This window comes from Stegodyphus dumicola, chromosome 7 (assembly GCF_044657685.1).
Source record: "Stegodyphus dumicola isolate Sdum_Otavi_A_Nest chromosome 7, ASM4465768v1".
In the NCBI taxonomy this organism is placed as follows: Eukaryota; Metazoa; Arthropoda; class Arachnida; order Araneae; family Eresidae; genus Stegodyphus; species Stegodyphus dumicola.
In genome coordinates, this window is record NC_140774.1 from 105863663 (window position 1) to 105876017 (window position 12355).

Consider the following 12355-nt stretch of genomic DNA (forward strand, 5'->3'; position numbering starts at 1 on the left):
TTTTTTTAGTAGATAACATGTTGACCAAGTATCAAATGACTAAATTTATACACTTGTGTGAAGTATGGTTCCTTCTAGAATCAGTAGCCAAAGTAGCCGCCCATTGATCGAGATCACCGCTGCCACACGCCTCGGCATTGATTCAAAGAGACTTTGGATGTGTTCTTTGGGTACAGCAAACCAAGCAGCTTCCACACGTTACCAATATTGATCTGATATGGCAGCTTGGGATGTAATCTGAGTCAATCGTTCAGCAACCATGGACCACATGCTTTCTATCGGCAAAAGATCCGAAGAGCGAGCCGGCCAGGAAAGCAATTCAATCTGGTAATTGACGAAGAACCCTTGAACAATGCGTGCCACGTGTGGTCGGGCATTATCCTCTTGAAATATGACTGTGGTAAGGAAGGTAAGGAAGGAAAACCTGAAGGTAATGAAGGAAAACTTGCTCCAACACATCGGAGATGTATCGCTGGCTGTTTAAAGTATCCGCAATGCGTAGTAGAGGAGTGCGAGAGTGATATCCAATACCGCCTCATATCATAATACCCGGTGCAAGACCAGTGTGGTGGTGCATAACGCAGCTGTTCAGCATCCTCTCTCCACGGTGTCTCGAGACTCGAATCCGACCATTGTGGTGTTGCAGACAGAAGCGTGACTCGTCCGTAAAGACAATTTCATTCCATTCTGCCGTCCACATCCTTCTTTCATTCCATTCTGCCGTCCACATCCTTCTTTCATTCCATTCTGCCGTCCACATCCTTCTTTCATTCCATTTTGCCGTCCACATCCTTCTTTCATCGCACCATTGACGGCGGAGACGTCTGTGGCTCTGGGTCAAGGGTAGACGAAGTAATGGACGTCTTGCGGACAGACCACTCTGCTGTAAACGGCGTCGAATGATACGCGCAGACACTAGATGATGCGTTACAAACTGATGATGTTGTGCTATGGTTCGTGATTTGACTGAGCGATCCGACACTGCCATGCGCACAATATTCCTGTCATCACGTGAAGTAGTGCACTGAGGTGGATGCGATCGAACACGCCGGTCCGTCGTACCCTCCTGCATCCAACGGTCACATATGCGCATTACAGTTGCTTGGTTTCGTTCAACACGACTACCGATTTCCCTGAAAGATAATCCACACTCTCGGTAGGCCACTATCCTTCCTCTGTCGAACTCGGATAATTGATCAAACGATGATCGCTGTTTACTACGAGGCATAATTGATCGTTTTTTTTTTAAACCACAAGAAAAACACACTTGCCGAACTTAAAATCGTCGAAAACTCCAAGCCTTAAATAGCGCTTTGAAGTGGCGCCACAGGCGCGCGTGATGTGCGTCTGCACTCATTCTAATCATTTGCATATCTCACCTCTGCTAATGCACGTTGTAAATTTCATGTTATTTGCATGCTTTCTTCAGGATGTTGCATTTACGGTGGCCAGCAGTGTATTTTAAATAGACTGTCACTGCAGAAAAGATCGAAATGCGTTTTAGAATTCAAGAAGTCTTTGTAATTCTGCTATGTAACAAGCATGTATTTTGTAAACAGAGGTCACATAATCGTCGCATTCAATTTCTTTTACGAGTCACGCAAACTGCTAATGATTCATTAGCAAGATAAATATATACTCTTAACACTCTACTCGAAAACTCCAAGCCGTTTTTATAACTTACCAGAAGGTACTTAATCGTTTAAAATGTTTTTCTTCTATTATGTCAAGCAGCATAAAAGAATTAATTTCGTTAGTTCTTATTTCAGTATCACGATGAACTTAGTGTCAAACTCTGTAAATTTGTTTCAAATGCTTTCTTTCAAAAGTGACTATTTTCTTTTCTCTAAGAATTCATTATATATCGGACATTTAACCTCTTTCATTAGACATTGCTACAGCAAACTGCAATTAAAATATTTCTGCGTAAAATCTTTGATTTGTCTTCACTTCTTTCATTTATTCCATTCTTTGTTCACAATAGTAGCTTATTTATCGGATGAATCAGATTGATATTTTTTTCCTTTTCCTTTCAAACTAAAGGAAAGAAATAATATTCTAATAATTTTATTCCTAAAAAAATAAATAAAACTAAAATTAATTTTTAAAACTTTGAAAATGTTCATATTTTAACGATCGCCCAAAAGGATTTTTTACGCTGTCGCTTTGCTAGCAGCCTACCAGTTTGCTTTTACACTCATTCCTACTAACGCGTTTCTTTTTGAATTTCTAGCTTTGTTATTAAGTATCATTTTCTTTGCACTTACGCCATATGTCGGTCAATAGCAAAATTACAAAAGTTTTAAAAGCAGCATCGCAGGATATGTTTAGAATTCCAGTGTTATGTTTTGGCATACATTTTCCAATTTTTCACTCTTTTCTCAGTTCATGATATCAATGTTCAGTTTTCTTATCGAAGTGGCACACGAAACTTTTTTTTTTGTCTTTTTCTTATTAAAGTTTTGTGGGTTAACTTCATTCATTAAATATCACATTCTTCGCACTTTAGCCAAATAAAATCCAATTTAATAGCAGCATCACAAAATATTTTAAAATAGCATAACTCCAAAATTTCCGATATAGTTTTGCGTGCTGGAGATACAAATGTTTTATTCCGTACAGTTACCACTGCTCCCTTTCAAATCATTGAGTTTGCTACACATTGAGTATCACGTCTGTCATCGGAGACAAGCACTGAGCTTTCCGTATATGCCGTGTCATAACCGATGACTGATACTGAACTTTCCATTCAGGCCGCGCCATTCACCAGTGACTGATAGTGAACTTTCCGTTCAGGCCGCGTCTGTCACCGGTGGTTGACACTAAACGTTCCGTTCAGGCCACGGCAATCGCAGGTGATTGACAGTGATAAATACGAAGTAAAACTAAAAACACTATATTGATTTGATGGATTTTATTGAAACACGGTAATATATAAATGGTTTTCTTCGCTGTTATCACTAAATGTTGCAATTTGCTTAGTCAATTTGCTGGCCATTTCTGTACCCAGTTGTGCCGTATTTTCTTCACAGTATAATTTACAATGTATTTTCTCACTGTAGAGACTTTTGCAAGGTGTTTTTTCGGGGGGGGGGCGGGTTGTGTGTTGGTTTTTTAGTAGTATTTGCAATACTGCTAGATTGAGTATCTTCGTCCCGGCAGTTTGTGTGGTATACGCGTAATTTTTTCCGCAGTTTACTGGTACTGATATTCTACTTCGGGATATTTTTATGTCAAATGAAACCAGAAATGTAGTATATAGCAAGAACTCAAAGTCTATCTTTCTTTACCATTTCATAGATCCACGTAATGTTTTATCGCAAAATAATTCGGATAAGTCTACAGCTGCTTTTCCTCTGTTATAGTCGACTACATTTGTCGTTTCAACTTGTGTTCTGATTCAGCCTTAACCATTTACACTCATGTCCATAAATTAAGGATAATGCAAAATCAGGCAAAGGAAGAGTTAGAAGCAAAACAAATTTGACTTATTTGTAAAGCTTATTTATTAAACAAAAGGTGAAGAGCAAAAAAAAAGATGCTATATGTTTGATATTATTAAAAAAATTAGCGATTTTTCTCCCTGGAGCAAATTACAAAAAAAAAAAAAAAAACCTTTTACAAAAAACCAATATTACATGGTTGCTATGATTGTTAATACATTGTATGTCTCCCAGACGATGCAATACAGTCCGTACAACGCCTAGGCATGCTGAGTATCAAATTATCGATCTGATCTTGTGGGATATTACACCACTCAAAAGGCAATGCTCTCCGAAGTTCCGGTAGACATGTAGGAGGAGGTTGATGGGCTGCAACTCGTCGGCCAAGCATGTCCCATACGTGTTCTACTGGATTCAAGTCCGGTGAGAATGCTGGCCAGTCCATACGGGTGATATCCTCCGATTGAAGGCATTCGCTTACGATGTTTGCACGGTGAGGATGGGCGTTGTCATCCATAAACACAAATTGTGCGCCCATGGCGCCCCGAAACAAACATACATGTTGTTTCAGAATGACGTCCCGATAGATTTGGCTTGTCATGGTTCCAATTTGAACATGCAGGTCAGTTCTAGAACCCAGAATAATTCCACACCAAATGAGCACTCCTGCACCACCGTAACAGTGTCGTTCAATGATGTTTTCTTGGTGGTAACGGGTACCTGGAACTCTCCACATGAAAGTCCGGCGAGAATCAGACTGCAAGCTAAACCTGGACTCGTCGGAAAACATCACACAAGCCCACTGTTGCGGTGTTCACAATGCATGTTCTCTACTCCAGGCTAACCGCAGGTGAGAGTGAGTTGCAGTACGTGGAATGCATCTGACAGGTCTACGAGCATATAGACCAATCTGCCCTAAGCGTCTGTACACGGTCTGCCTTGAAATTGTCGTACCAGTGGCTGAAGAGAGCTGACGAGTCAGGTCTAAGGCTGTGCTCCGCCTGTTTCTTTTGGCAGTAACTGCCAAATACAGGTCCTCATTTGGGTTCTAACTCTGGGGCGACCTGTGCTGTAACGTCTACTCACATTACCATCATCTTGGAATCGTTGTCAAAGCCTGGAGTTGACACTCTGGGCAATTCCAAGTTCGTCTGATACTTCCAGTTGGGTACGCCCACATTCCAGACGGCCGATAATTCTACCACGAAAAAGAATCATCCAAATGCGTCCTTTGTGTCATAACTATTCGGTTATTGCACTGAAATGCTTATAAAGCGCCTGCGAACAATTTTACTGCTTTGCCTGTATTCCTTATATATCACTCCCTTACACTCTCGTCATTGTGACGTACCATCGGTGTCATCTGGTTACTTCCTGAAATTTGCATATGATTCTTGAAGATGTGTGTAGTAATTTTACAGGTGATATATTTATTTTAGAGTTCGATTTCCGCGTAACTCCGAATTATCCTTAATTTATGGACATGCGTGTATGATTAGTGATATGTTGACAGAAGTAGGGTGCTCCGCTTGTCTTTCCATTTCAAAATGGCTATTACTTTTTTATTCTCCTTTGCGATAAATTCAGTTTTTGTTTTTCGATATTAGTTGTGGATTTTCCATCAATTTGAACGTAATGTTCCCACCAAATGAATATTTTCATCGAGCAGTTTGTACTCGAGTTCTGAGCCCGTGTACCAGTTGTCGGATACAGCTTGTGCCCTTTATCAAATAAATTTATAGAGTGACATTACAATTTTAGTGGGCGTAGTGTCTTCCTTTATTAGAATTTTCCCTGCATATCACGAAGAGCATACGTGTAACCAAATGCGCAGTGCTACTTAAATATATTAATTCCATAATTTTGACGCTTTTGTTCAAAATACTGTCTAAATATAATTCGGTCGGCCACGAAACGGTATCAGTGATTTATTAATATATATGTCCTCTGTTGGATTGTAATATTTTTTTTAATTTTTCCTCCGGTGTCTATAAGTGGTTGTATTTTGGACAAACGATTGTAAACAGCACTCTTTCGGTTGTCTGCGAAATGTATCATTCTCAACAATAGTTCAAATCTGGGATTTGTTTCGGAAATGTTTGCGTACATTCCGGATCATGCGACCAATATAAATATACGGAGGATAGCCTAACCCCATCCACAGAATCGGCATCAAAAAATCTATCTTTTTATTTTATTTTTGTTTGTCACTGTCCACTTCCCCAAGCGCTGCGAGTATCCACTTCTGATTGCTGTGATCATATAAGTTTGCTCGATCGGCGATTTCCTCGAACAATTTATTTGGCACAAATAGTTCATAGCAGATTTCTAATGGCACATCTGACCTAATACTCAAATTTTCAGTTGTAAACCCAGAAAGAGAGGTGAAAGCTATAAGCTCTGGTTGATCACCTCTCGGATCATGCCATTCTTCAACATTCCCTTCCTCTGATGATGAAAAAACAGCCATACCACAATACCAGTGTCAATCAAAAATTCATTAAAGTTGTACAAAATATGAAATATAAAATTCGAAATTCAGAATTCGTGCTTCCGCTTGCACATATTAAAGTGGAGGACTACGTTATTCAAACTTGAGTGGCTCAAGGTACCGTTCACAATGCGAGGAATATATTCACTATTTAATTTCTTTAAAAATAAAATAAGGCAATAATATTTGGAAACAATAATTTGCAAAGTGATACAGCCGTTTATAGTGGATGAAGCAAAATCCCGTATCGAGACTAATAGCTCAGTCGAGCTAACGAGAATGTTTTTATTGTACAGATTAAAAGTAATTTTTCTGTATTCTCTCATGCCTGTGATCTTTGTTTGGTAATCGACTTCAACTCCCTTCGCAGTGTTAGCCGATTTAATTGCGTCTTTGCTTTTGTCAGTCGTATACACCGTTGTACTTGGCATATGATATGAAATATCCCTCCGAATACCCACCGTCTTCTTCATATTTTTCACATCTATGATGATTCTAACCATTTTCTTCGTTGCTTCCCATTCTCTTACCTAAAACTCATTGTTAAGGAATTTACAAAACATATTCGTGAAAAAAACACAAAATCACTTGGAAATGCAGAATTATAGCGGAGGTTGTTTTCTTTTGGTCTGTCATAGCCTTGTCTGGAAAGAGGTAAACATGTGTACTGCGCACAGTCTGACTCTTCCAACTCGAATCGCATTCTAAACGAATTTTGCTTACCAAAAACATTTTCACTTCCAAACCGGACATATACCAAATTGAACGTATTTCAAAACAGATGTATGTTCAGATACTAATGTATGTACAAAGATATTTCTAGAAGTTTAAATTCTTAAAATTAGAAACGGCTTCTGCCATAAAATCCATATTTCAAATGAGCATGTTCATTGCGATGCTAACCGAACGTGCTTTTAATTATACCACGGAGAGACGCGATAAAAAATGAAGGACTATGGAAATTTTATCTGTGATTCTAAACTATTAAAGCATTTTTCATTGGTTTTTGGTTGGAGCCCCGGCGAGGGCATTGCTCATTTTTCATTTCTCCTACTTCCAAATAACCTAATGTCTCTACAGTGGCGCTCAAACTAAAAGGTTGATGGATGATGATTCTCCACCTCCAAGATTTGGTGATTGCGTCCCCTAATCCCCAGTCGTACTTTAGAAGGGGGTGTATATAAGGTATTTCTCCTGCCTTCTTAGCATGCCTTCGTAGTGTAGAGGTCAGCGCGCTCGGTGCGTATTCGAGAGGTCTATGATTCGAGTCTCGACGAGGGCATTGCTCATTTTTCATTTTTCTTGCTTCCAAATAACCTAATGTCTCCACAACCTGATGTTATTTTCCTAATAAGGGAAACTTATTAGGTGATTGCTGAATAATGTCACAGTTGTAAAACAGTGCAATGGTTTTTAATTGCTATATAGCGAAATTTTCAAATTCAGGTATGCATTTTATGTCACTAAAAAGGACTCTACACAAAGTTATATACTACATTTTTTAATATAGCTCGCAGAAAATTTAGATAGATTACTTTAAATGTAAGCATATAAGGTATTTCTCCCGCCTTCTTAGCGATCCTTCGTGGTGTAGCGGTCTGCGAGCTCAGCGCGTAATTGAGAGGTCCGCGGTTCAATTCCCGGCGAAGGCGTTGCATATTTTTCGTCTTGCCTGCTTCCAAAATATCCCTAATGTCTTTACAAGCATGCAATGCAAGATATATTATTTAAACCGGAAAGGAAATCGAAAGTGTTTGCAAGCAAGTTAACTTCTTCAGATGCAGAAGATGAGCTATTGAACTCTCCTATGTTCAAAGTTTCAATCATATTATTCACGATTAAAAGTTAAAAAGAAAGTTTATAGCAGTGCATTAAAATGATGCCTGTAAATAATATATAAATAAAGTTCAGAAATATCTTATATTAGAAAAGACTAAAAAAAAGTATATTCAGAGGATACAGTCAACTGATCAATGTTCCTGTGTGCAGAATGCAAGTGTTTTCACACTTTTTTTATATTCTTTATAATATTTTAATTTAGGAAGTAAACTGCGGAAAGTATCCGAATGATGAAGATATCTTCACCTGTAAAAATTGTTGTGCTTGGAGTTGTATTGAAATTTGGCTACTTGGTTTGCTGTTTTGGCATATTTATTCACAAATATTACACAAATTCTTAAACGCATAAAAATACTAACTCGGTACATAAAAACATTGGATAAAATCAAAATGTTTGATTTTTCGTTGTTTTGAAGCTGCTGCTGGCTGGCAACGACTCGTAAAGCAATTTAAAACGGAATCTTCAGCTTTAAGACATTTTGTAAAACTGATACTTTTTTTACGTGTTTAAAATTGCTAATATTTTATTATTTGCATTCTGAAAAATTGTTTTGATGTTAGTTTTAAGATACTATTGAGCTCTAAGATATGATTTTAGTTATTATTTCCGGGTTAGCAGTGACTTCGGCATCTTGGTTGATATGATTGTGAAAGACAAAAAGAGAAAAAATGAAAAAAAAAAAAAAAAAAAAAAAGAGTGAAGTGAAAAAAAAAAATGTGTGTGGCTTTGACGTACTCAGCTGATTAATGTGTACGTTTAAAGTAAAGTTTTAGAAAATGAGAGCAATCAAAAATGTATTGATCATTGATTGGTCATCTGAAGTACGATAATTAAAGTTTTCAACGCCACACATGTACAGAGCAATAATTAATCTAATAAAATAAGGACATCTAAACAGAACCAAAGGAAACAAAACAATCCTAGTTATCTTTAGACGATTTTTGTGGCGATCTGACCGCGTTGTCATAAATTTATGATAATTATTATAAAGTACAATAACAATTCCAAATTTCCGAGTTACTAAATTCATAGGTACTCAATTAAGTTTTCCATTAAGTAAAAAGGAGTGGAAAACACTAAAATGAAACAGTGCAAGGAAAAATAATTAAATTACTCTTTTACTAAATTTCTCTTTGTTGTGCATTATAAAGACGTTATGCTTGAATTTAATAGCTATTTAGTCTAAGGTTGATAATTTATGCAGGTTACATCTAAAAAATAATAGCTTGTAGAGATTAAGATTAAAAAGAACATTTTGACGGTAATATCAGTTTAAAAAACTTATTATCAGAAATATGTGCGAGGTCGTTGAAGATATGTTTGTTAATATTAACGGAAAGATTGCAAAAGCTGATAGCTACTGAAGAAATGTGATAAAAACTTACAGATTTTCATACTAAATGTTCTCAACATGTATTACTGTATTTCCTCGTGTATTTTCCCTCCTCGCATATTCCCGCCCTAGCATTTTTGCGCGAGGTTCTGAAAATTTTTAAAATATTCGCCTAATTTTCCCTTCCTCAAGGCCTTTAAAGAATGGGAACTTAGCCTAATACAAGAAGCAACCTATTACATTGAAGTGATCTAGGAGTCAGTCTAGGATTTCTCTGAGTCAGCTGCACATTCAACTTCTACATTTCTTTACGAATGATGTGAGGCCTAAAGAGTAGCAGAGATAACAATAAAAAGGAGAGATCCAAGTTTTAGGGAAGTAAGAAATGAAGAGTTATTAGCTATTGTAATGTTAAAATTACTATATATTCTTATTGGAATGTAGGTTTTTTTTAAAAAAGAAATAGTACTGCAATAGTTACTTTTAGTTTATCCATGACTATTTTTCATTTATGTTCTTACTGTAACCGTTCTTCTCGGAAATTAAATTATTCACATAATTTTCCCCTTTCGGTTTTCAAATATTAAATTCAGTAAAAAAATTAGGGAAAATAACTTGACAATACAGTATGTATTTTAATAATATTAAAAAGTCTTTTTAAGTACAAATTTAGTCGTTGATGCTAATGGGGCATTAAAGACGAACGCCCTCTACTAATTATCACACTACTAATCTTTTAGAATTTTTAGGAGATTCTAAATACAGTATGAATAATCATCGTCAAGATATCTAATTTTTCTGATACTTTGCAGTGCTATCATTAATTGCCTTATCTGCATATTGTGTGTTTTGTATAGTACTGGTGTAATCAGACAGCTTTCCTTAGTTTCACTCCATCCACTTTTCTTATCGGATGGAGTAAAAACGCCGTACGTGAAAGAAAATGTGAGTCATAACAAAATATACTATATTATCCATCCATTCTTCACATCTAAACGCCTGTTTTAAAAACTTCAAAGTTCGAATAGTTAAAGATGATATATTTTTGTATCATTCATTCTGCAATATCACATAATGTATCATTCATGCTGAAAATATTTTTATAACTTATAAGGAATTTTGATCGCAGATAAAGAAAAAATTATTATTGACCTTCATTATGTACGAGCGTTGCAGTCAAAAGGATTTTCGATGATTATATCTGAGTTCTGTAAGACCAACTAAACGAACTGCAGATAATTGAGTTATTAGAACTGTGTGATTATATATATAGTAATAAAAATATCAGTTTTAAAGAACAGTCACCTCCAATTCTTATTTTTCCATCTCAGATGTCAATTCATCACATTTTATCGCCATATATATTTACTAGTTCTGCCCTTAAATAATCGTGTTACTAAGTGATTAGTTTAATATATTGTGGTAATTCGTTGATTTCTTATTAGCATTTCATAGAGTTTTATTATATTTTCAAAATGTTTTCTCTATCTTTATTTCATAAGTTTTGTTTTTCTTTCCAGATGATTACAGATGATTATGAAAGTGCAACAGATGATGGAGACCCTCATTCTCCGACAGGAACATCACCTACGTGAGTAAATTATTTTAATTTTGAGAACTTCTTTTAATATACAGAGGAACTCGCCTTTTTAACTTTATTATTAAACATCACTTTCTTCGCATTTACCCATCATAAAATTCAATTGCAAAATCAGAAAAAATTTAAAAACAGCGTATCCTTAGAATTCCTGATAGAGTGTTGTGTTGCCATACATTTTTATCCTGAAAGAGCTGTTATTCTCGAAACTCACTTCAGCGTCGAATCATTTTTGTTATGAGTTTCACTTTTCATATAAATAGCTGCTGCTAGTTGCCTAAAATAGTTACTATAAAAAAGAGAAAAATATATAATGCTTTGAAAAAAAGCCATCTAGTATCATTTTATGTCATCTCGCAATTAATAAAAGAAATAAAGAATTGCGTTTATTGCTTTTAAATCGCTTAGCTTATTTGTTAATCATTAACAATCAGATTAAATTTAAAATTACAATTAAATAAATAATAACTTACGCTTCGCCAAATGGCAACAAACTGGTGTGTGGAAGTTAAAAATAGCTAGTATTTTATATCGGATACTTTTGAATTTCCGATAAAGTGCTAAATGTTCCCATACAATTTTTATATGCCTATTCGCTATATTATGCCTTTAAAAATGTTGCATGGCGATAGCATTAGTAACATTCTTTTATTTGTGTTGCCATGTAATTTTTTTTATATTCGCTATTTTATTTCTTTTAAAATAATACGGTGTAGGTGACATTTAGTCGCAACATTTGGAAAGGGGTATAGACACGAAAGTGATACTGACAGAAAAGTGGTATTTGAGAGTAATAACACCTTTGATGCTAATAAATACTGTCTGAAGTGCTCAATATTTGGCAGTCTTTTTTTCCTTCTCGCCAATATGCACCTTATTTTTAATGGCAAAAGGAATTTCTTTAACCTACTAAGGGGATTATTTTCTACTTTTCTTTTCGTTTTCTCCACAGTCAATCAGTTGTTTAGTTAGCGTGTAAAGAGCATCGTTTTTAGTAGTTCGAAATCTCAAATCCTTCAATACCTCATCATGAAATTTTGGTGGAATATATGAAAAAGGTGTAGCACGGCATAACCTACATCTTTTTCTTTTCCTTCTTTTTTAAGTATAGTGCTGTATGTATACATACGGTTCGTGCCTCTTTGTCCTTCCTGTATTTTCAAATTATTTTACATTGGATGGATAAAGAAGGATGGATTTTTTGAGATTATTAATTTTTGGGTTTTAGTTTACATTGGGTGGATTTCTTTCTAAAATATGGACGTCAAAATATTACTTTGATAACATACAGAAGTAAATCTTACATTTCTTTCGGCTCTTCTTAATTTTAGTTTTAAGTTTTATGAAAAATAAGCTATGATCTTAATTTTAGATTTTGAAACCATGTAGTCCCTACTTTATGATAGTAATTGGACTGCTTTCTGTGACAGTCAATAAAATAATGTCATTCTACATATGGTCTTACACTCCGACATGTCTAGAAAGAAAACTATGAACTTTGTACTTGACGGATTTGTACTAATAAAAAAAGATTTAAATTGAAATCAATTTAAATGTAAATCTTTTTTATTGTTATTTATTCACTGCAGAAAAAGGCACTTTAGTAGATGCTTAATAGATGGGTCCTCTTTTAGAACTATATATATGATTT

At 35.5% G+C, this 12355-nt stretch overlaps 1 protein-coding gene across 1 annotated transcript in view; it reads left to right on the forward strand.

The window, feature by feature from the left end:
• The window catches only part of LOC118180869 (uncharacterized), a 778920-nt gene that overhangs the window by 530812 nt on the left and 235753 nt on the right, over positions 1-12355 (forward strand). Inside the window, exon 8 of the mRNA XM_085820677.1 lies at positions 10628-10698. Within this exon, the coding sequence (XP_085676803.1) occupies positions 10628-10698 (71 nt within the window). The remainder of the gene's footprint in view (positions 1-10627; positions 10699-12355) is intronic.